This window comes from Cnephaeus nilssonii (assembly GCF_951640355.1).
Source record: "Cnephaeus nilssonii genome assembly, chromosome: 10".
Taxonomy (NCBI): Eukaryota; Metazoa; Chordata; class Mammalia; order Chiroptera; family Vespertilionidae; genus Cnephaeus; species Cnephaeus nilssonii.
Genome location: NC_137081.1, coordinates 43,191,676 through 43,217,489, shown reverse-complemented (window position 1 = coordinate 43,217,489; position 25,814 = coordinate 43,191,676). Strand labels below are relative to the sequence as shown.

Below are 25,814 nucleotides of genomic sequence, written 5' to 3'. Positions count from 1 at the left end.
TTTTCCCATTGATTTTTAGAGAGAGTGGGAGAGGGAAAGACCGAGAGAAATATCAATGTGAGAGGAACACATCGATTGGTTGCCTCCTGCAGGAGCCCTTAACAGGGCCCAGGGAGGAGTCTGCAACTGAGGCATGTGCCTTTGACTGGAATTGAACCTGGGACCCTTTGTTCCACAGGCTGACGCTCTATCCACTGAGCCAAACCAGCTAGGGCAGCAATGTGTTTTGACAAGACCTCCAGATGATTGTGATGATTCAAAAGTTTGAGAACCACTATCTTAGATGACGCCCACCTGCATCGTGGGGAATTGACTCTCAACTCTAATCACATGTATATCTGGATCCACGGGTACATAAACCAATAAAAAGTCTTCAAGTTCTGCACTTGACTTGTGCATTCTACTGAACTTAATTAAACCTAGATTATTTTATATTTTTTTAATCACAGCCAAATTGTATTTCTAAGAAAGCTGGTTGGGGCGGGGCTTGCTTGCCCCTGGGAATGAGGGTGGTGAGACCCAGGGAGCTTGGCCACAGTAGCATCGTTCTCTAACCAGTGAGCTCCAACCTGCCCTGATGGGCGGTCCCACAGTCTAACAGACAGGAGGCCCGTCTGCAGCAACTGCAAAGGGATTTATGGACATCGCCTAGCAGTGACTTTGTCCCCAAGCAACAACCTCAACCTGTTCTACACCATCCTGGGAATGTCTCCAAGACGCGAAGGCACAGGGAGCCCTAAGGTGACCCGTGGCAGCAGGTGGGAGGCAGTCCTTGTCCCTCAAGCTGGAGCAGGGATAACACTCAGCTGATCTGGGCTGTACTTACAAGCCTTGGGCAAGACAGAAAGCAGGCGACAAGACAGACCTGCTGGGCCGGAGCTGGAGCAGGAGCCGGAGAGGCCGAGGAGCAGCAGCCTGCGCTCCCCCCCCCCCCCCCCCCCCCCCGCTCCCACCGCGGTGGGAGCCATGAAGATGGTCGCACCCTGGACGTGGTTCTCTTCCAACAGCTGCTGCCTGTGCTGCCATGTGCGCAAGGGCACCATCCTGCTCGTTGTCTCGTACCTGATCATCAATGCCGTGGTGCTGTTGATTCTGTTGAGCGCCCTGGCGGACCCCGATCAGCATCACTTTTCAAGTTCGGAACTGGGAGGTGTCTTTGCCAACATGTGCATTGCTATCGCAGTTTCTCTTCTCATGATCCTGACCTGTGCAATGGCTACTGACGGAGCATACAAGCCACGTGCTGCCTGGATGGTCCCACTCTTGTTACCAGATCTTTGATTTTGCTCTGAGCGCCTTGGTTGCCATCACTGTGCTTGTTTACCCAAACTCCATTGCGGAGTATATAGCACAGCTGCCTCCTGTTTTCCCTACGAAGAGGCTGTCATGCCAGTGAATTCTACCTGTTTGGTCCTTATTGTTCTTCTGTTTATCAGCATTGTCTTGGCTTTCAAGGGTTACTTGATTAGCTGCGTTTGGAACTGCTACCGATACATCAACGGCAGGAACAACTCCAAAGTCCAGCAATGACAGTACGGTGCTGTCACCCCGCTACGATGATGCCACTGCAACCAGCGCCCCCTTATGTATCTGCCTGAGCCTCACGGTGGGCAGAGCTGAGCAGAGCTTGGCTTTGCAGACATCACGGCATTAGTTCTTTCATTTCTCTTCTGCGATGCCTCTCTGAGTGATTTGTTACTGAAAAGTTCAAGCCCTCTGTAGTTTTAAACATATGCTTTAGCTAGAGCACTGTGATAGGTTAGCTTCCCCGGACTCCCTGGGCGCTGAAACTCCCGGCAGTCTGGATGGACCTTGAGGCAGAGAAGTCTGGTTTTGTACCCCTAGGCCCCCAAGTTGGGGGATTAGTCACATTTTCCCCTCTCTGTTCCCTCTGTCTCTTTCAAAAGTATCAAATAAAATCAAAATGAAACAAACAGCCAAAACCGGTTTGGCTCAGCGGATAGAGCGTTGGCCTGCGGACTGAAGGGTCCCAGGTTTGATTCCGGTCAAGGGCATGTATCTTGGTTTTGGGCACATCCCCAGTAGGGGGTGTGCAAGAGGCAGCTGATCGATGTTTCTCTCTCATCGATGTTTCTAACTCTCTATCCCTCTCCCTTCCTCTCTGTAAAAAATCAATAAAATATATTTTTTTTAAATGAAACAAACAAAAAAGAACAGACCTGCTGAGGAAACCTCTCCCAGGACCAAGAAGGGCCCCTGCAGGGCCACCCCTCTAGCAGGCGTCCGCCCTCTGGCCTGGCCACGAGGGTGAAGTGCCTCAGAACCACAGAAATTCTCTGCCTCAGCCCTGAGGTACCTCATATGTCTTTTTATTTTTTTCTTATTGATTTCAGAGAGGAAGGGAGCGATAGAAATATCATTGAGAAGCATTGATCGGCTGCCTCCTGCACGCCCCCCACTGGGAATGGAACCCACAACCGGGGCATGTGCCCTTGACAGGAATGGAACCCAGGACCCTTCAGTCCACAGGCCAACGCTCTATCCACTGAGCCCACCTGGCTAGGGCTCATATGTCTTGAAATGAAAAAGCAGTCACCCTGTTTCCAGTTTCCCATCGCGACGCACCAAGAACGGCCTCCCTCATGGACCACCCCTGCCCACTCCTACCTGGAGAATCCACACTAGACTTTGCACCTGCGCCCACCTTCGCTGTTCCCGGCTCAGCTGGGAATCCGAGCCTTGCCCAGGGAAGGCTCAGGGAGAGAGAAGTGGGAGGAAAACTGCACGGCATGTGGACCCCGCGTCCACACTCTGCCTGCGCAGGCGCTCAGCACGGGTAGCGCTCCAAGCCGGCCCCCATTTCTCAGCGTTCAGAGCTGCTTCAGCGTCGTGGGCCTCTTATGTCAACCGTGACTTTCATTCAAGTACGGTTCCCCCTGTCCCCTCCCCCCATCCAAAGCAGAGCGGTTCCTATGAAACCTTTTGAATTAGGTGTAAAGCGAAGAAGCAATTACCAATAATTTATATGAAAAAAAAAATGTGGAGTCTTCCCAGACCCCCTAAATAACCTACCGACTCCTATCAAATAACACTAACCTACAGTAAAAGCAGTGCCTCGTGCTGCCCCGGGCGCTGCTGCCTCTATAAGGACATGGTGCGAACAAACGCTGAATGCAATTTTTGCCTCTTTTGTAAAAGTGAAAATCCTCCCCATTAACGAAAACAGGTACTAAATGGTGGTCTTTAGCAAAGAAGTGGTGTGACATGAACTTTCAAAAAGCAGGGGATACCTGGACTCCCTACAAGGCATTTTGCAGTGCACCCTTGCCCAGAGGACATGGAAACACATTTAAAAGCATTCCTACCTTACCTCCGTGACGTTTTCCTTCATCTCCCAGACCGTTTCGGGCTGGAAGGCAGGTCTCCTACCCAGTGTTTCTGTTGCTGTGATTGCACTGGTTTAGCTAAGGTGGGGGCTGGGGGGGGGGGGGGGAGGTTGCTGTTAGTTCCTCTGATTACCCAGCATCAGAACGTTATTTCTACACTAGAGGCCCGATGCACGAAATTCATGCAAGAGTAGGCCTTCCTTCCCCCGGTTGCCAGCACTGGCTTCCCTCTGGCCCCAGCTTTGTCGGGAATGACGCCCAGAAGAACGTCCGTTCTAATTAGCATATTACCCTTTTATTATTATAGAAGATTGGGAGAGTCTTCCATTGCATAAGTCTTGGTGGGGAACGATCTCCCACTACAGCACCTGAAGCAGACAGGTAACCCCTCTCGCCATCCCCTGGGAGTGAGCATGGGCAGCTGGGCCACTCCGATGCTGCCACCTGCAACTTTAACTCCTGAGCAATAATGCAAGAGATAAAGGGACCCTTAGAAAATATTCCTGGAACAACAGTGCAGTCAGTGCCCAGGGTAACAGCTTCCCATTGTGCTAGAGTGTGACCCTGTCGGCTAATCAGCCTCAGCTAGTTTCTGTTCTTGGTCTCTTCTGGCCACTTTATTTTTTTATTTTTAATATATTTTTGTTGATTTCAGAGAGGAAGGGAGAGGGAGAGGGAGAGGGAGAGGGAGAGGGAGAGGGAGAGGGAGAGGGAGAGGGAGAGGGAGAGGGAGAGGGAGAGAGAGAGAGAAACATCAATGATGAGAATCATTGATTGGCTGCCTCCTGCACGCCCCCTACTGGGGATCAAGCCCGCAACCCAAGCATGTGCCCTCGACCAGAATCGAACCTGCGATCCTTCAGTCTGCAGGCCGACGCTCTATCCACTGAGCCACGCCGGCTAGGGCTCTTCTGGCTACTTTAGTGCTTGCTGCCCACTCTCCCCTTCTGTGAGACTTGAGCTCCTGTCCCCAGATCCCGGGGACACCTCATCACTGCCACAGCAGGCTCTGCAGCCCAGCACTCGGGCTGGCCTGCGGGGGGCTGCCGATCCTGGCTGTGCAAGAGCCGGCTTTCCTGGTGATCGCTGCACACCTTCTGCTTGTCTGCCGAGAGCCAGCATTCAGCTCATTTTTTGGTAGCTGCCAGGTTTCTTCGTTACAAATACGTTTAAAAGCTCAGCAAGTTGGACACCAAGGAACAAAGCAGGAAAAACAAAGCTCTGGAGGACATGTGGCACGAGGGGCTTTTCCGTGACCTGACAGTTCCATGCCTAGACTCTTATCTCCCCCTCTCCTAAGTCCCCGCTCCTAAGCACAGTCTCTGCTAAGTTTCCAAGTGTTGTTTTTTTTGGCAGGATGGCCCATCTTTCAGGGGATTTGCCACCTCCATCCGCTTCTTCCCAAATGACGTTTTGGCTCAGAGGGAATTTCCAATTACATAACAGCAACGAGGAAGCTGTCATCCTGTTTTGCTGGTGCCCCCGGAGGTCTTGTCCGCCTTGTGTGCTAGAGCCCCCTGGCCTTTGATCACTGTACACGGGCTTCTGCCGCTGATCTTGGTGAGTCCGGCCTCAGGTTCTCTCAAACAGCCTAGTCCTGACCCTCCAACTCTTCCAGGCTGCCAAGTTTCTCAGCACTTCCGTGCCCCTGCTTTGGGGTCCAGGAGCTCTTAGCTCCATTTCCTGCCCCGTTCTGGAGAGTCTGGGCCTCTTCGAAGCTGCCCTGGGGCACATTCATCTAAACAGCGGTCTAGTCCAGGCTAAGCCACCTTCTGGGGTCCTGTTGCTCTAGCGCCATTGCAAACACAAGGCGTCTCCAGGGCGCTTGCGGCTCTCTTTGGCAGGCACTGGAAAGCAGCAACAACCCCATTTGCTTTGAATTTCTCCTAACCTGTCTGCTGGTCATCGTCACTCCCTTGCATCATAAAGTTGACCTCAAAGTGGGGGTCAAGGAACAGGCCCTCATGTGTTGAGTACTCATCCCCCCAAAGCCCTCTAAGTTCCTCCCCAACCCAGGAAGCAGGGCCTATATTCACATTTTGCATTTTTTCTTCTCCATGGTTCTTGGTACACTTTGTGATGAATTCTCCAAGCTTGCCTCTCAGTGCTAGGAGGCACAGCAAGAATCCTTTTTGCATTAAAGTGCTTAGTTCTTACAGTAGAAAGCCAGGCCTCTCATTATTATTTTTGTACCACGGGCTTTCAAATGCTATCTCAATTGTTCCTCTGTAGGTCAAACGATTCCTGCTTGATGGTTCGAGTGAGAGGTAGGGTAAAGAAATAGAAATTGTATAATTCACTATGAAAACATTACCCCATTACAGAATCCTAGCTGTTACTTTCTAACTGTGTGCCCTTGAGAAGATTATCTGCTCAGAGCCTCAGTGTTTTAATTCACAAAACATAAGAAATAAATAGAACCTGCTGAAACCGGTTTGGCTCAGTGGATAGAGCGTCGCCCAGCGGACTGAAAGGTCCTGGGTTTGATTCCGGTCAAGGGCATGTACCTTGGTTGCAGGCACATCCCCAGTAGGGGGTGTGCAAGAGGCAGCTGATCGATGTTTCTCTCTCATTGATGTTTCTAACTCTCTATCCCTCTCTCTTCCTCTCTGTAAAAACTCAATAAAATAAATAAATAAATAAATAAATAAAATAAAATTATATATAAAAAAAGAAATAAATAGAACCTGATTTGTGCATTTGTTGTGAAGATTAAGTGAGATAATACATGTAAAGTGCTCAATGTAATATGTAGCATGTAGTTCTTACTTTTGCAGACACATAGTTGCACCACATTAGGGAGGCCTCCATAAGAAAGGAGTATTCAATGATATTGGGTGCAACAGGATTTTATTTGTCTAGCTTTTAACAGCTATAGCCAAGAAAACAAACAAACAACACACACACACACACACACACACACACACACACACACACACAAACCCCACCTATGTAAGCCCTTGTATATTTTAATATTAAATTAATGTTAAACTAATAGTTACCTGCTAAAATAAACTGATAGTGTATCCATTTCAAATTTTCTATAAGAAACTTATGTTCTCTTCACTTTTAAAATACTACCACTAGGTGGTATTTTGTTCAATTAATTAGAAAGTAACATTTCTTTTGACTCCTATGTCAGAAGGAAATGTACTGAAAAGTAAACAGTACCAGCTGCATTTCAGTCTTAATATTTACTTTCCAACTAATTCCAATTTTCTAGACCAGCTATGGTAAAAACGAAAAGTTTGCTTTTCTCGAGTGTTACACATACTGTTCATTTTTCTTTCAGCGAAGTGGAAATGACTAGGTCTTTCTTTTCTCCCCTGGGAGGACCTGGGGACAGAGTATGCGGGGGGCAAGCCCTGACACGGGAGGGAAGTAGGAATTGTTGCCTGACTGAGAAATCACTTTTTATTTACAATTCTTGCACCTTTCTTTTAAAATAAAAAATTCATATTTAAAAAGCCAAATTCCCCTTTAAGCGAAAGATACCAGACTTTTAAATTCCTTATTTAACAGTGCCCACTGCTCCTAGTCTAGACATACTGAATCCTCTGTAAATTTATTACTAAAATCACTTTGTTTAAAATCAAAATTATGAATTACTTATAAAAGTACTCCCAGCTTGAGAACATCAGTTAAGTAAAATAATTTTTTTTTCATTAGAAATAGTAAAAACAGGCTTTTCTGTATCCACTCAAAGCCTTCCGTTCCCTCTGTGTCCACCCTGGATTCAAACTCTAATTCTGCTACCGACCAGCTCTATGACCTTGGGCAAGCCTCCCCCTTTCCCGTGGGTCACTGCGGGCCGGCTGGGCTCTCAGGGGCTGCCCCAGGGTCTGTCAGGCAGCCCCTCCCGCAGCTCTCTCCCTGCGCGTCTCCCCACCTACCCACTCCCCTTGCCCCAGTGACAACACTTGCACAACCTCTATGCCCTGCCCACCCCTTCCTAGGTAGTCCCTCTCTCCAACTCTCCTACACTGCCTAACCACGTAAGTGCTCCACCTGTTTGCTGCCGGGTCCCTGTGACCCAGGGTTCCCCTCCCCTAAGGATCAGGCCCGATGTGAACCCCCACCCCCCACCCCCCAAGGACCCCGAACACATCCACCTTTTGCGAAGCGCTGGGACCTTGCTGAAGAGTGGGCGTGACACGGCAGGGACCCCATCGCATTCCACCCAGACTGTACAGCCATCGTGACCGTCTCCCCAAACCTCCCAAATGAACCCCCATTATCTGTCGTCTCCTGTCATCCCGTGCTCCTCAGCGGCCACTGCTTCTCTGATGGGAGCGCCGTGACGGCTGGGTCTCTGTCCACAGCCCCTTCTTCCCAGGCCCACGGGACAGATCCTCTCCTCTGCGGCCCAGGGGGAAAGCAGGCCCCCCAAAGCCGCGGTCCCCAGCGCCCGGCACGGTGTGCGAGCTCCTCCCCTACCCCCACCGCCGTCCACCTCCACCCCGGGCGTCCCACAGCCGCCGAGGAGGGCCTGCCTGGGAGCAGGTGGCAGAAAACATTTCCCCAGCATTCCCCCAGGCCTGCACCCCATGGGCCACACGCTAGGTGGACGGGGCCTTTCCCTCCGGGGCAGCCAACAGCTCCCTTCACACAGCTGCAGGCCTCCTCTGTCCACAAGTAAACACCCAGCCCCACCAAAGGGCAAAGCACACACCTGGCCGTGGAAGGAGCCCCCCCTTGCCTGGAGCCCCTTCCTCTGGTGCAGGAGGAGGCCTGGTGTGAGGAACTGGGCCCAGGGCCGCTTTGGCCGGAGTGACAGGGGCTGCAGACTCAGAGCAGGCAGCCCGGCCACCGCCACGGAGTCCCCAGAGGACCTGCGGGGGTGTGGGAGCTCCGAGGCCACAGCGAGGCTGCTGGCCACGCCGCCTGCTGGTGCTGCCCCCTCCTCTCCCCGCCCCGTCACCCACAGCAAGAGCTGAGACCAGGTGGGAACATTTAAAGAGTCAAGTAGGCGTTTCTGATGGTTTAGGGATCGTGGAAAATATAACCTACAGGAGAAGGAAGAAAGCACAAAGCAGCAACACAGTAGCAACAGCATCCACTTCCGCAGGCCCTGCCTCACTCTCAGCCCCCCTGAGCTGGGAGTGGCTCACCTCCAGTGTCTCCAGGCCCAGCCCCCCATTTCGGGGGACACTTCTCTCTCCAGCCCAAAGCTTTGTCACTGTGTGGGCTGAGCTATTCCCTGAATGACAGTGGGACTATTCACCCCGTCATGGGAAAACCCATTCTCCTATGGAGTCCAAGGGATGATGGCCCTGTAATCACAGACACACTTCTCAGATTCTGGCTAGTCTGTCTACTATAAGAGTAGTTTTAACATCACAATGAATCGAAATCGGGTTGTATAACAAGCTAAGTTCAATTTCAAGAATTAAAAAATTTTGTGACCCAGCTTATGCATGGCGGGCTCTCTTACAATATAGTTCGGCGAGGTGTTGTTCAGAATGAGAAGGTTTATTTATATTTTTGATAGATTTTCCCCATCTTATTTCCATAGTTTTTTTCTCATTTAATACTGCATCCTTTGAGCGCTACTTTGCCCAATATCCATCTTGCCTGACCTCTAATTTTATTAGTTTGCATTTCCCAGCATATCTTTTTTCATTTATTTTCAACCTTTCTTCTTACGTTAGGCATCTCACTTCTACAGAGAATAGAGTTAAAGGTTGATCGCTTTGTCACCCAACTATATGTTCTACTGTTGTTTTCCTCAATTTCATGATTTTCATTATATTATTTTTTCCCCTTTCATCCTGCCCCCTATAAAGACTTAAAGTTTCAACAAGCCCAATTAAGCCTGTTTCTTCTTCATTATGTGCCTCAGTGTTTTCAGGGACGCAGGTCTTTTTAATCTTATTGCTCGGCCATCTGTAAGGTGTTAACCTCACCTGTGTGACCCCGTGGCTCACCTCTAGCTGGACATTGCAGCCAAAGGAAAGAGAAGAGGGGATGGATGGATGACCCAGGAGCTGCACGTGCGATTTCCATTCATTCAGTGAGCTGGGCCATCATCACCTGCCCACCCGGGACGAGGGAGGCTGGGAAAGCCGTTAGGCGGTTATTGAGCTGTCGTCGCTCAGATGCATTCCTACCCTTCTAACCGCTGGTTTTTGGCGCTGGGATTGTGGCTCTGCAAACTACATTTCTCCTTCGTCAGCTGACTTCGTGGTAAGTTCCAAGAAGAGGCAGTGGGAGGACACAGGAAGATAGGAGAAAGGAAGTGCTTCTTCCTTATTTGCTTTCATGTCACCCCCAAGAATGGTCCTGCACCCCAGTTGCATCAGTTGGTCCCAGTCTCCAGCTTCTTTTGCCCTCCGAGATCTAAGTCACAGCCTGGAACCTGTCCTCTGAGCCTTTAGGGTCTATATAACATCAGTGTTTTCTCTCTGTCTCCACGCCTCTAGGAGTTGTAGCTGCTTCCTAAAGTTATTCTCTTTTACCTCAATGTTCCTACTTAGACTTTTCAATTTTCCAACATCTATTAAACTCATTTGCTATATTGGATTCTTTCTGTTTAAATGCCAAGTAGAGCTTTGGCTCTCCTGAATGAACTCTGCCTGACAGACATATTAGTCTGCAGCTGGTTGGCCCAGTGCCACTAAATATTCCCTTGCTATTTAAGAAGTGGCCATGGATATGGGTACAACTACCGGTCCTCAGAACAAATAAGAATCTTAGTACAATTTCATTCTTCCCTTCTGCCCCACCACACCTTTCAAGATTTGTTGAAACCATCTTGTGCTTTTGTTCCAGTTCATTAATTTTTGTAATTTATGCCCATAGCATTTTAAGACCTCCTTAAACAGTTCTACTTAAACTTACAAATACAGTATCGATAATTATTTGGACTTAAATATACATCTCACTGGTTTTATTTTTTCACAACTCTTTCTGGTATATCAGATCTTCCTGTATCATAAGTTATTTACTGTGAATCTTCTTCCTTCCCTGGGTAATGTTTTAAAGGGAGGATGTGTGTGTATGTGGGTAGGGGGCGGGCACACATTCTGAGTGTTAAAAAATGTCTTACAGTGAATGGGTCCACAAGTCACTAGTGCTGTGTGCTGTAGAATAAAATTAGTTTATCGAGAAAAACTTACAACAGAGAACTGGCACAGGGCACTGGCACAGAGTTGTCATTATTGCAGCAGGGTGATCTTGGGGTGCACGTGATCCAGGAGAGGGGCCCAAAGGAATTTATGTATTTATAGGGAAGATGGAAGGAAGTGAGGAACACTTAGTGGATATAACTGTGGGATTGCCTGAGAAACAGATAAAGAGGCTCAGAGCTCAGTCTCTGGTATTTACCCGATGTTCTGCTGAACGGGCTTCCTGCTAAGCTGCTGAAAGAGGTGAGGGAAGGAAACCCCAGAGCCCTTTGGATATCTCCTTAGTAACGTTTGCGCTAACATAAAACAAGATAATATGGCTGGGAGTTGTAGAGTCAGAACACTGTAAAGATTACTCTTGAAATATTAACTACGGTTCCGTGTCCTTGAGAACTATACGAGGTAACTTGAGCCCTGATTTCACATCTTGCACGTGCCTAGAGCACTTCCCAGGATTTCTTCAAGTTCTTCAGGATTTGTGTAGCACAGTGATCAATAGCCAAACTGCCTACGTTCAAATTCTGTCACTTGCGTAACTATGTGCCTGGGTTACTTAAACTTTCATTGCTTCATCTGTGAAGTAGGAAGGTAATACACCAACTGTACTGACCAAATCTTTCTAGTTCTTCCCTTCTGACCCCCTTGTGCCTGGGTCAAGCTATGTGACTCATTCCTGGCTGTGAATAGAAGTGACATTTGTGATCTCTGGAATTGCTGGCTTGAGACCCTCAAGAGTTCTCTGTGTTTTTCCCTTACTTTGGCACACTGAGAAGCAATGTTTAGAATAAGAATTGGCTAGTTTGTACACAAAATGAAAGGGAATAAAGAACATCTTGAATTGAGGCCTACTGGATAGGCCTACCTATATATAACATTTAGCGGTCTGGTATCAGGGTATAAAAGCATATATGTATATACTAGAGGCCTGGTGCATGAGATTTGTGCACTTGGGGGGGGGGTCTCTCAGCCAGGCCTGCACCCTCTTGCAATCCAGGAGCCCTCAGGGGATGTCCAGGAGCCCGTGGGGAGCGGGACTAAGCTGTCAGTTGGACATCCTTAGCCGTGGAGGCAGGAGAGGCTCCCACCGCTGCCGCTGCACTTGCCAGCTATGAGCTCAGCTGAGCGGTGCTCCCCCCTGTGGGAATGCACTGACCACCAGGGGGCAGCTCCTGCGTTGAACGTCTGCCTCCTGGTGGTCAGTGCGCGTCATAGTGACCAGTCATTCCGCCGTTCGGTCAATTTGCATATTAGCCTTTTATTATATAGGATATGTGCATATACAGGGCGAGACAACAGGTTACAGTTGTGAATATGTGAAACACAGTTTATTCTTGTATTATTTATTAATTATTGCATTATTTTCCACAAACCTACTGTTGCCCCACCTTATTATGTGTATACTAGAAGCCCGGTGCACAAATTCGTGCACGGGTGGAGTCCCTCAGCCTGACCGGTGATTGGGACCAATGGGGGGGCGGCTCCTCCTCCCCCCCCAAATCAGGGCAATTGGAGGGGCCAGCCAGCCAAGGAGAGGGACCGCGGGAGGTTGGCCCCAGCAGCAAGCTAACCAATGGCTGATTCTGTGAGGCATCAGGCTCCCTCCTTCCTCCTGTATGGGTCCAGGGTGCAGGTGAACCAGATTCGGGGTTGTCAGGGCCCCAGCAGCAAGGTCTGGGTCAGTGCACATCATAGCTACCACCGGTCATCTGGTCATTCCGGTCATTCTGGTTGTTCGGTCTTAACGGTCACTTAGGCTTTTATATATATAGATATGTGTATATATGTACATATATATATCAGTTGTCTAGATATTTGAAACTTATAAAGAAAACAAATGATAAAATAAAATAAACCCCCCTGCCTTGATGAATATTTCCATAATTTAAAAAATAAAGTTATTTTTTATGATCAAAAGTCAGTAAAATAGGAGAGATTACTGAATTTAATTATTGCACATATTTTAGATGTTCTCTGATGGATCAACAATATTTACAGGAATAAGAAAATTAAGACACAAAATCTGACATTTGATATATTTATTCTTGCCCTCATTTCAATAAAATCATTATGTTGATATAAGATTTTCATAAATTCTGTTCTCTTGGCAGTAGTGACATAAAAGGTTAAAAGCAAACTTAATTATTCAAACTATACAAAATTATAATTTCATCAAAATGGAAAATTATATAAATGCAAAAATAAAAAAGTAATTTTGTTCTCAAAAAACATTATATTGAACCATAATGGTAATCTATGACAACGTAAAATAAAATTATAATTAATGAATATCAAACTTACTGCAATTTTTATTGCAATTTTAATTTAATGTCTATCTAGTTGCCAATATAAAGGGAATTGGTATCATTTCATGCATGCATCTAGACCTGAAATTTACAAATTTAAGAGTAATAAAAATTATTGATATTGCAAAGTATTTCTCGAGCACTGCGTACATCTTTTGACAATACTACAAATTGAAACAGGAAAACAAAATGGGTGTTTGACATTACTGGAAAATGATACTGTGCTTTGCAAGAATCTATTACATTTAGGTTGAAAGAAAAAATTTGACCAGTTAGTCTTTTTTCTTACTTAAGCATTCCCACTACTCAAATCTTTCCTGTACAAACTAGTGTTCATCTCTGATATCAGAGGTGACATATTCCCCAAATTTCATGACAGTTCCATGCAGTTCCTTGTGTTCTGATGACAAAAGAAAGCGATGCAGGCAAGTGTTTTCCTGGGGCCTGAATGGTGTAAGCAGGTGGGTAAGGTTATGGGTTGGGAGCAGCTGGGTAAGGTTATGGGTTGTGTTGTGCTCTGTTAGGGCTGAGCCTCAGATCTCAAGTGATAAAGGGACTCTTTAAAAGTATGGAGCTCAGAGAAGCAGTCCCTTCTGCCCAGGTGGGAGGGGACTACAGTGGCAGAGGTGAAGAAGCCATTAGCTCCTAAGGTCTGAAGAATAAGACATTAAATGGTTTGAATGTCTAAGGCCAAACAGGACTAAACCTGAATTTTGGGTTGACTATAATTTTTCACATCAGTGTTTACAAATTTTTAAATACACTCTTTTTGTACTATGGAAATTTTCAAAAACACTAAGAGATAATAATCCAGGGTTAACAGTTATGAACATTTCTTCAGGACTTTGGAGATATTATTACATTTTCCTCTGACCCCTGTTCTAAGTCCGTTGTCACTTTTTATTCTTATTTATCTGTGGGATATCTTTTCTCTGCTTTTAAGATTCTTTATCTTTGGTGTTCTAAAACAGTAACATGATGTTGTCTAGATAGAGGCTTAGTTTTATGTAAATTGTTTCTTGTATCTGAGAATTCAGGTCTTATTTGTAGTAACTAATAGTCATTATTTCTTTGAATTAATCTCTCTCATTCTTTTACTTCCTTTCTTTTAGAATTGCAATTAGATATGCAGGGACTTCTTATTCTATTCTTTGTGTCCTTTTAAAAATTATTATTATTAAGGCCCAGCCGAAGTGGCTCAGTTGGTTGGGCATCATCCCATGCACCAGAAGTTGCACGTTTAATTCCCGGTCAGTGTACATGCCTGGGTTGCAGGTTCAAGGCAGCCAATTGATGTTTCTCTCATTGATGTTTCTCTCTCTCTCTCTCCCTTCCTCTCTCTGACATCAATAAAAACATATTAAAAAATATTCAAGTATAATTGATATACACTATATTAATTTCATGTGTACAATATAGGATTCCATTTATATACCTTATAATGTGGTCACCATTATGTCTATTAACTATTTGTCAACATATGAAGTTATTATATTATTATATTCCCTGTTGTACCTTAAATCCTTATGACTTATTTTATAACTGGAAGTTTGTACTCCTTATTCCCCTTCACCTTTTCACCCATCCCCCCCTAACCTCCCCCCGCCGCGCACACAGGTGCCTTTCTGTTTTGTTCATTTGCTATTTTTGTTTTTTACATTTCAGATATAAGATAAATCATACAGTATTTGTTTTCTGACTTGTTTCACTTAGCATAATACCCTCTGGGTTCTTCCATGTTGTTGCAAATATTAGTATTTCATTCTTTTAATTGTTTAATAATATTTCAGTATGTATATATACCACTTCTTTACCCATTCACCTATAGATGGACACCTAGGTTGCTACAGTATCTTGGCTATTGTAAATAATGCAGCAATAAACATAGGGGTGCATATAACTTTTTGAATTAGTATTTTTGTTTTCTTCGGATAAATGCTCAGAAGTGGAATTGCTGGGTTGTATGGCCATCCTATTTTTAGTTATTTGAGGAACCTCCATACTATTTTCCATAGTGGCAGCACCAATTTACAATCCTACCAATGATAATGGATAATGCAAACGGGTTTATTTTTGAAGGATAATGGTATTGATAATGTCCTCAGTTCCTCATAGACCTCACATATGCATTTGTTCCCAGTTATAAGGAACTCAGACAACTCTTATCATCTTAAAACCTGCTAAATAAACCCCACTAAATAATTTTTGTGCCAGGCATGGAAAACAGTCCATCTTCTTAATTTACATGCTTTAAAAATATTAAAGCAGAAATTTTAAAAGGTGCTTTTTTGGGGGAACATTCTGTTTTTCACAAAAAGCAAAACCTACTATAAAAATTAATAGAGCCTTGGCTGCTTTGGCTCAGTGAATAGAACGTCGGCCTGTGGACTGAAGGGTCCCAAGTTCTATTCTAGTCAAGGGCACATGCCCAGGTTGTGGGCTCAATCCCCAGTGGGGGGCGTGTAGGAAGGCAGCTGATCAATGATTCTCTCTCATTGATGATGTTTCTCTCTCTCCCTTCCTCTCTGAAATCAATAAAAATATATTTTAATAAAAAAATAAACCAACCCTTATTTGACATGACATAGTTAAAAATAAGATTTAGAATCAGAAATATTTTCCCAAATAACTGAGGTAATGCATGCTAAAACCATGGTAACTGTTCTGTTAAAAAATTCTAGCTCAAGAAATGTCTTACATATAAAATCTAATGCAAAATAAAGAGGCAAGGGAAGGCACTGTGACCAAGATAAGGATGTACTAATGGCATCCTTGGCTCAGAAAGCCATTGGAAAATTTGCATGTACCTTTGGGGAACTCATTGGTTCACTATTGAATAACAAAACCCTTCTAATTTGAGTGTTGTAACATATGTGATCATTTATTTTACAATTAACATTTGACTTGGTGCTTTGGGTTGCTGCAATAGAATAAAACTACACATATTTTCCCTTTTATGCAGGTTCCAATGCCATATTACCTTTGTTATTTCAGAACTAATAAATCATTTTGGAAACACTTTCACTGATCACACTTTTTCTATGGCAATATGTAATTGGCAACTTACCATTTATATCAGAAAGGCCTTTTACATCTTGTGAGTTGTTCTTCCCAGCCCCTCAATGGATGCTAGCTCTGTAGGATCTTAATATTTGCTTCAGTGACACCCAAGTCTCTATCTATAGTTACAGATAGTCTGGATAGACTTGCACTTGTTTTTAAAACTCTGTGAGAGAATTACAGAAAAGTTATTTGTATTTATTAAAAGTTTAAAAAATGATTTTTCACAACTATATCAAAAATAAAATGATGTAACTCCAATTGCTTTAAAACTATTGTCCTGTGGTCAAGACAATTTCAAAAAGTCAGGTTAAATTTTGTTCTAAATTTCTTTTAGAACTAATTGCTTTGACAATTCAGTGTTCTCAAGGGGTATGTGTGTGTGTGTCTATGTCTATTTATTTAAGATGAAGGCCTAGGAGTAAATATGTTTCTTGTATAATAATAGTCTGACAAATAAGTTCTTAAGTGTCACACATCAAATTCTAGTCTCAGATGTAGAATTATCAAAACTGCATTTAACAGTAAGGACAAGTCAGAGCTAAGACATTATTTTTCCTGTCATCTAAAATAAACATGCCTTTGTGCTTTTAACATATCAGTTGTCAAACTGTTACAGAAATGCGCCAGCTTGTCTTCATGAAATCTTCTCTCGTATCACATAATCCCAGTGAAGCACGTGTCAGAATGTGTACCTTAAAATAAAAAATAGCCGTGATTCTTTGTATCTTCAGATTTATTCAATCTAAGGCTGAAACATCACTCTATATGTTCTAGCAAAACTAGTCTTTTTCTTCACCCAGCACTAACCACTTCTAATATAATACACAAGGTACTTATTGTGTTGTTTCCCAACATACACCCTCCCCTGCCATGTAGAATGCAAGCTTCTCAAAGGCAGGATATTTGGGTCCTGGTAACTGGTGTATTCCAAGAGCCTAGAACAATGACTGGCACCTAGTAGCACTCATTCACTGAATAAAATGTGATAGGAGCCCTGGCCGGGTGGCTCAGTTGGTTGGAGCGCCATTCTGTTGTGTACACCAAAAGGTTTGATCCTCAGTTGGGGTGTATACATTGGGTGAGAAACGATGGCACAGATCAGGGTGATAGCAGTGTAAATGGTGATGTGGCTGAATTCTGGTTTATTCTGAAGGTAAAACAAACTGTTTCCCAGATATTAGATGTGGACTGTGAAAAGAGGGGAAATGAGAATGACAAAGTTGTTCTGGCTTAAGCAACTGGAAGAATGGAGTTGCCATCAGTTAACTTATGAAAGATTGTGGGAGGATTCTATTTGAGGGTAAGGTGGGGGAAGATCAAGAGTTCAGTGTTGGACATGTTATATTTAAGATGTTTTGTCAGGGACGCACCAAGAGACACCAAAGGCTGGTGCATCTGTGTGTGGATGAAGTTGAAGGGACCTAAATTAAAGGTTCATTGTACATGAACGTGGCTTAAACTGAATGCAGAGAAACAGGAATAAGGCCTGAGCACCCTGCAGTGTAAAGGTCTTTGAGAATGAATAAATTTTATCACAGAAATAGAGTATCAGGTTCTTCTCAGGTGATAAATGCCCTGAAGAAAAACAGTATCAGATGATGCTACTTTATGAAAGATAGGTAAGAACAAGCCAATTATGAACATAATTTAAAGATAGAATTTATTCTCTGATGGTTTACTCATGCAAACTGCACATAAAAGAAAATAGTACAGTTTGTGTAACATTGCAAATATAAGGACTCAAAATGCTAGGTACAGAAGTAGTGTGACATCCTGAAAGTCCAAATGAAATTTGTGTTTATACAACTAATAATGATTTTTATTTGCTGAGTACAGACTGATTTACAATGAAAGTTTTGCTAACGTTGGTAAGCTCATTAACCGTTTACATGACTTCTTACATCTATGTAGCTTTATTTTACAGTTGCAAGAATTCCTGTTATCAAAGAACTTTAACTTGCATAAATAATAAAATGAAAGGAAAATGCACTGAAGGACTTAGGAGAGAGAAAAATTGAGGCTTTTCCTAACCCATCCAAACTACAATAAAAAATAGCCTTCTTGCAAAATTCGTATTTTGTGCCTTTGAGATCAACTCCTTAGCATAATTATGGAAAAATCATGATTAGAAATTGATTACTTTAAAATTATAAAATCAGTTAAAAATTTTAAAAAATGTAGAAGTAGAATTATCAACTGAAATGTTCTCAGTTTTAACAAACCAAACAATAAAATTCCTATTATCTTCATAACTTAAAAGTCCTAAAATGTCATCTGTATAATTTGAATGCTTCCCAGTCTGGAACTTAGGCAGGTGGGATATTTCCTTGAGTTGTCAAGGGTATTCCATGTAGGTTTTAAATGTCAGTCTCATTAGGAGATGGCACTGAGACTTTAGCAAAGAGTGTAGTATGGATGCAGAACAAACTACACAACTTATTATAAATGCATTACAGATATTTACATAATGGAATCCTGCTTGAATGCCAGAAGTTGCTACTGGGTAGGACTCATAACTATTTTACAAAGTTCTCTTACACACATCTACCACTTTTAAATTTTTAACAATTTAGTCTATTTTAAAATATTGTACTATATTTTGAACGTAATGCAGAATAAAAATAGATAATGGCACATTAGAAAACTCAGTATCCCACAGATGACTGGATAATGAGAAAAGTGTACCTACAATCATCTCATCAGAAACAAACTACATCATGGAATGTTAGTTATCCAAGCCTGCACAGTAATGACCTTTTAAATTGCAATCACCTATTGGCCAGCATCACACTGAAGGCATCGTTAAACATTCAAGCAAAGATTGCTGGCATAAACTATTGAAAGACACATACATACATACATACATACACACACACACACACTCTCACTCACTCTTGCTTCCCACTTTATAATTACATTGTTCTAAAGATAGATACTGATTTTTTCCCCACAAGAAACGTTATCAAAATTTGCTACTAAAAGATGACAGTGCTTTCACAAGAATAAGTACAAGTTAGCTTGCAAGTACAAGACAATGGGGGTAAACAGTCTTAATTTTTCTAAGTAGTAATTTTAGGCTTTTCTGGCAACCATACCTTACTTGATTATGCATAAACTTCTCAGTTTGTAACCTGAAATCTGCAAAAAAACCCAAAAACCTAATTTCAAAAAATTATTAGATATCTGATAACCCTGTATTGTACATTATATAATTTCATATTTTATTCGCCTCAAAACATAAGGTTTAAAATACTGAAGTTAAACCTTGAAAAATAGTCATTTTTGAAATGATAAAGGATTTCAAAATTCAAGTCTACTTAAAATCTTTAAAAAGAAAAATGCACTATTCATGATCTTGATTTAGTTTAAGATTATAAGTGTGCATAAAAGCACTGTATGTCTTCTACCATGTTTTCACTCAAAAAGTGTTCTCTAATGTTCTTCCTTTTGCATAATGTGCAAAATAAAAGGCAAAAAGGTTAAAAGCAACTTTCTTTCTCTCGCTCTCGCTAGTGCTTTATGACTTTGTTAATGTACAAAGTCAATAAGGATTTAAGCAGAACTTTGGTATAAATGATATAACAATATTACCATCACAGTTGAGGGATACAAGGTGGTCAAAAGAAATGGAAGTGGGAAGAGAGATTCAGGAACACCCCCATTTATTAAACACCACCAAATTAAAAATGAAATAAAACCACAATGAATTATAATACAATTTATACATTGAGCACAGAAAAATTAATAAATCTAACAATATTTATAAAAAAGCAAAATCAACCTTTTTCCAGAGAATAAAAACTGTTGTTCAGTCTGATCATCAACTGCTGCTACCCCAACTTTAGAGCCAAATTTAATTTCAAGTAAAAAAAAAAATTTACAACCACAGATTTCGCATAAATGGAAACTGGTCTTTCCTTGATTTCCCTTTGAAGTCACTAATGAGTATCTAAAACTGCTGCACTGCAGGTTTCTAATCAACTTCCTGAGGGCTGGGCCTGGGAGGAAGGAGCCATTACGATCTGTGAAAGTGCAGGCTCTGTACTCTGGTCTGCCATCTGCGTGAGGACTGAAGTGGCTACAGCTTCTGCCTTGGAGGTTGAACTGACTCCATTGGATGTGCTGACAGAACTATGCTGTATCGCTTCCGTATGTGGACTACTTGGCACTGACAGGTCTTCTGAACTATCATCTTTATCAGCAGCTGAGTGGAAAAAAGAAAAATTGCTCAGTTTCTTAAAATACTGTAAGAATGTATCAGTAGGCTGAGTCCATATACAGAGTAAAAAGCGACAAGATATTTTATATAATCAATTATTTAGAAAAGTCAGTATGATGGGAATTGAGTAACTGAAAGGTGGCTGTCAGACATGAAGTGGGCATTTTATCCCCAACAGGTCAAACAAAGGCACAACCACACACATGGAAACATCTGGGTACCCAGTGCCTCAGAGAATAGAGCTGAAGAAATATCTGCTGAATAGAGTTAAACTGGGGTAGGATTTTGGGAGAAAGACCCCTATCGCCATAATCAAACCCATATCAAATAACACATTTAACAAAACCAATGTTTTTCTACATCCCATTCTTATTAAAAGATAAAAAAATGTATTGCCATATGCATAAACAAAATGAATTCTTATATACAAATTACATCTTCAAATTATTCCCTCTGCAGTCTCCAGAACTATATTTATTCTAGCTGACTTTCCATCTACTGCAGCACTGGGTGATTACAATACCTGACTCTAATGATGCAGACACATGAGAATAAGCAATATTTAGAATTTAAATGCCACCAGCTGTTATAGCTGCATGAATTGAGATTCAAATAAAAATCTACATAAAAGTCTACAATTGAAAAGATATTCAGGAAAGGGCATTCTAAATATTTATAAAAATAAATCTAGCAATTTGTAGGCTTTTGAATAACAAATCTCCCATATATTTTTTTATTACAGAAAAGAATCCAGTAATTTCATTTAGTGAAAAATTTGATAGGCACAACACATAAACAGTTATAGTGTATGTAAGTTATGAGACACAATGACAACACAAACACCTATGAACCCAGCCCCCAACTCTAAAAGAGAAGATTGCCTTAGGAACCCTGATGCTTCCTAGGAGCTCCTCTCCTTACCAAGATAATTACCATCTGCTATTTCTTTAACCATTCCCGTATTTTTTCTTTTAAGTTTTTCCAAGTAGGTATGTATCCCTAACAATATTGTTTAGCTTGTTTACTAATGAACATTCTAAAGACAGTATCATACTGGATATATTCTTTTGCACCTTGTTTTATTCACTTGGCATTAAAATAATTTTTATTTAGTGTTTATAAGGGACAATAAGCAGGTTTTCTATCAAATCTGAGAATGCATACCAGCCTTCTTCTTAATGGCTAAGTCCCCATTCAGAAAGTCAATTATTAAAAGGTCTGCACCCTATGAAGCAGAACTTATCCTATAATTTATAATATAGAAGATGGAAGGGGAGGAACCTCGCAAAGCACAACTTTTATTCAAATAAAATTCCTTATTCTGAGGGTTTTCTGAAATATAATAATTTTTAGGAATTTTGACATACTTTCCCCCAATTCATTGATTTTTGAAAAGCAGGTTTTAATAAATATAAGTGAGAAAGAATCCCATCTTCTCCATAATCTGCTATGAATGCAAAACCACATCCTTGGATAAAAATTTGACCTCAAGTTATAATAAAAAAGTCACAGTAATTCTTTTAAAATTATAATAAATGTTATAAAACACAATTTCAATAGCCAACACAAATAGTTATGTGTTCAAAGAAAACACTAGAAACTACTAAAAAGTCCTCTTTGTTTATGTGACCACTAATCTCCAACAGGACAGCAAACTGACCTTTCTCTCAAGGTTAAGTTCTAGGGATGCACCAGCTTTCAGAAATAGAGGCTGATCTGTGATGAGTGTAATAAGGAAATGTAAATATATAGTGAAGGCACTGACTCAAAATTAAACAGTAAATTCTAAGGGATAAGTGACTGCCTCCAGTCTTTCAGAATTTGGTAAGGCAAATCTTTAGGCTATACAAAGAACAGGTACTCACTTACAAATTCTGTAATTATAAATTTTATAAATACCTTTATAATGTGATATATCTGCACCCATATCCACTTCCAGAAGGTGAGGGGAGAAAAACTGCTAGTATAATCACAAGAACTAGACAGATACAAGAGATCTTACGGCACTCAAGAGCCATTTCAGGCCTATATAAGTTTAAAGAAACCAGATGTTTAACAATTCACTCTCTAAAGTTCTCTACCTCTGTTCATATATATTTTCAGTACTGAAAAATATAGGGTATGGCAAAAGTAAGTTCACAATTGTTTGTATGGAAGATAATAATAACAATATTAAATAAATAAATAATAATAATAATACAAGAATAAACTGTTTCGTGTACTCACAACTGTAAACCTACTTTTGCCCCACCTGTATAAGTTCTCAAGGACATTTGGGACTCAAGAAGCTTTCCTTCCCACTTATGATTATAGAAACAAATATTATATAATTTTAATTATGCTCAATGATCTAGAGAATATGACTTAATGGCAATAAGATCACTCTCGTGCTTTATTCTTGATGGAACCAAACATTTAGAAAATATTATATTTTCATTCACATTTTATACTATTTGACTGTTAAGGTGCCAATTGTCACAGTTTTCCCATGACTGAGGGTTAAAACTACGACCCTGTGACAGTGTGACTTTAACTGTCACCTTTACCCACAAGATTTTGTAATATTCCTTAATTTCTACTAAACCTTAGTTTTCTTTCTCAAATGTTTTGAAAGAATTAGCACTACAGCTCACCACCATTAGTAATTGCTGTGTGCAACATGATCAACAGTGTTAGGTATTTGTGAATTTCCCCATATTTTCTATAAAATTTAAATATTCACTTAGTCAATCTCTTTATTTACCTTAACTATTAAACAACAGAGAAGTTGTATTTTTGCAAAGACTTCAAATCTGAAAATAGACATTACTTTAAAATTTCTACAAAATCCAATTATCTCCATAGAGCTGAAGAGGACAAATTTTATGCTAGAACTATACTTGTTAATTGACTATCTAGATGACTAGACAGGAAAAAAGGTAGGTATGGTTCCCAAAACGAAAAATGTCTCTCATTCTCACAATGTAGTATAATAGATAGTCACTAAAAACTTACTCATCTAGATTTTCAGTCAGTTTATTTAAGGGTATAGGACATAAACCCATATACCTAAACATTTAAAAATATCTTTATAAATTATTGACTAAAATGAAAAATGGGCTTATACTTGCTGAACATATTCTGCCTAGAGAATAGAGAGAAAGCTGTTGAGATTATCTAATAAATTACTAAGGATTTAAAAATTGTAGATAATTTTGAATTGAATGCAATATGAGTTAATTTTCTTTCTAATTTTATAGAATCAATTATACATTTACTTTTGAACTATACTATCAAAATTCAAGGTAATTCTCTTAAGAAAACCATGTATTTATAATGCTGAACTCAGCAGCTTCTATATGAAATTATGTTAAGTCAGATGGGAGCCATAATGGCCTCATCCCTGCAGCAATCATTGTTAATACAAACTCCAAACACATTTCTACATGGGCCCAATTTACTCCACAATGTGTTTCACCATCCTGTCAAAATGACTAGATATCAAGCATAGACTAACTGAAATAAAGAATAATTTACAGGAATTCAAGTGTAGAATAGAAGATTCTGAGAATCAAGTCAATGATTTGGAATATGAGGAAGCAAAAAACACCAAATCAGAAGAGCAAAAAGAAAAAAGAATCCAAAAATATGAAGATAGCATAAGGAGCCTCTGGAACAACTTCAAGCATACCAACATTCGCATTATGGGGGTGCCAAAGGAGAAGAGAGAGCAAGCTATTGAAAACCCATTTGAAGAAATAATGACAGCAAACTTCTCCTACCTGGTGAAAGAAATACACTTACAAGTCCAGGAAGCAGAGTCCCAAGGAGAGGAAACCAAAGAGGTCCACACAAAGACACATCATAATTAAAATGACAAAGGTTAAAGACAAAGAATCTTAAAAGCAGCAAGAGAAAAGCAGTTAGCAAGAAGAAGAGGAGGAAGAAAAACAGGTAAAAAATATGAACAATAAAATGGCAATAAATACATATCAACAACTGAATCTAAAAGTCAAAATAAACAAACAAGGAATCTAATGAACAAAATAAACCGATGAATAAAATAGAATCGAAGACATGGAAACATGGAACAGACTTGAAAAATCTCAGAGGGAAGGGGTTGGGGGAAGGGGAGAGATTAATCAAAGAACTTATATGCATTACTTATGGACACAGACAATAGGGTGGTGAAGGCTTGGGGCAGGGCGGAAACCAAGTGGAGGGGGGCAATGGGAGAAAAAAAGGGGACATGTAATAATCTCAACAATAAAGATTTTAAAAAATCATTAGCTATCAAAGGACTGAGATTTATTTGCTCAAAACTGACAAAAATCAATGTTCTAAATATATATGGCAATAGAGAGTTGCTAAATCTATTGAATCTTTTAAATTAAAAAATATTGCCCATTCTGATGAAACTGCTTACAATGACTACAAGTAAAGATGGTGGCTATTAAGTTTTATCTTGAGCACCTGAGGAACAGTTTGCATCCAATATAAAATGTTTCTTTCTTTTGAATTACTGACACTGGCAAATTAAAATAAAGTGGATACATATGGTTGAAACAATCTTCACATTTACAAATATCCTGAAATACCTCTAAATCATAAAAACGAAAGCTGTGGGTTATATATTATGAATGTTGCCTAATGCATTCCCAGCTCTGTTATTTGTTACAAATTTGTGTACAATGGACAGGCCATTTATTCAAGAGTTACAGCTGGTTCCAACACTGTTTATATTACCAAAAAGAAGGACATTACAAGAAGGAAAAAACACAATTAACCTCTAAAATGCTGAAAACAGAAGAACCTCATTTTTAGGGAAAACATTTAAGAGGAAAGTGATAAGCAGATAATGTTCTATTTTAGCATTTTTATGACTAACTAGAAGATTCGATACAAAGGTTCACAATAATTAAACCCCCCCACACAATGCTGACATCTAAGAAAGAACAACAGGAACTGATACTGTAAATGGATACTACATATAGGGTGTCCCCCCAAAAAATGTATACACATTTTAACAGCTGATAGCTCAATTTTGAAAATGAAGTGTATTTTAATAAACACTGACTTTACAATTATTCAAAGTGTGTGCATACATTTTTTGGGACACCCTATTTTTAGTAAAGACAGTTGATTAAAAAAAAATACACATCATTACTGAACAAAGGCTGGACAAGAAATGCTTCACCACGTCAATCTAAGACAAAGTGTTATACTGGGATGATAAACAAAATAATCATCAGTACTTATAGTATATTTTAAGTTATTAACTAACCCATTTTGCTAATCCATAGCAATCCCTAAAATAAAAGCTAGAAATAGGAAATTTTTAAAAATCCAGATTCTAAGAAGTATACCCCATTCCATAATAACCTTGGAGAAGTCTGATATTTAATATTAAGTATAGGAATTCAGTCTCGGTTTTTTTGACGGAAGCTTGGTTCACTGTGGCAGTATTTCACTGATGGAGCCTAAGGCTGTAGGTAATGGAACATTACTCACTGTGATAGCCGGATTTCTTCTGCATGGCGGTTACAGGGCAATCTTTATGAGCCAGAAGAAGCTGTTTCAGCTGTGCCACTTCATTTCTCAGCAGGGTGACTTCACTCTGGAGAAGAAACAAGTTATGTACCTTACCAGCATCAGATTAAACATTTCTTACTGTTTAAAACAAGTGAAGGTTAAGATAACAAAAACTGAACATCTTTATCAGAATATCAAGGAATAAACAAAATATGCTGCTTAAATATGTTTAATCAGTACATAT

The 25,814-nt window shown here is 40.9% G+C and overlaps 1 protein-coding gene and 1 pseudogene across 4 annotated transcripts in view; one reads left to right on the top strand and one right to left on the bottom strand.

Annotated features, from left to right (window-relative positions):
* The first annotated feature begins 966 nt into the window (after nt 1-966).
* On the top strand, nt 967-1,772 carry LOC307106649 (lysosomal-associated transmembrane protein 4B-like; annotated as a pseudogene). Its single transcript has one exon. The product of its transcript is annotated as a lysosomal-associated transmembrane protein 4B-like (transcript).
* A 12,607-nt stretch (nt 1,773-14,379) lies between these two features.
* Nucleotides 14,380-25,814, bottom strand: part of ATF2 (activating transcription factor 2) — a gene marked incomplete at its 3' end in the record, with an annotated part of 95,516 nt that continues 84,081 nt past the window's right edge. For 2 of the 3 annotated variants that reach the window (XM_079782386.1, XM_079782387.1), the window contains exons 13-14: nt 25,550-25,655; nt 14,381-20,044 (exon numbers count right to left, since the gene is read on the bottom strand). In XM_079782386.1, coding sequence (XP_079638512.1) covers nt 19,818-20,044; nt 25,550-25,655 — 333 coding nt within the window. Of the gene's footprint in view, nt 20,045-25,549; nt 25,656-25,814 lie in introns of all 3 variants that reach the window. The other variant, XM_079782388.1, reaches the window with a different exon arrangement.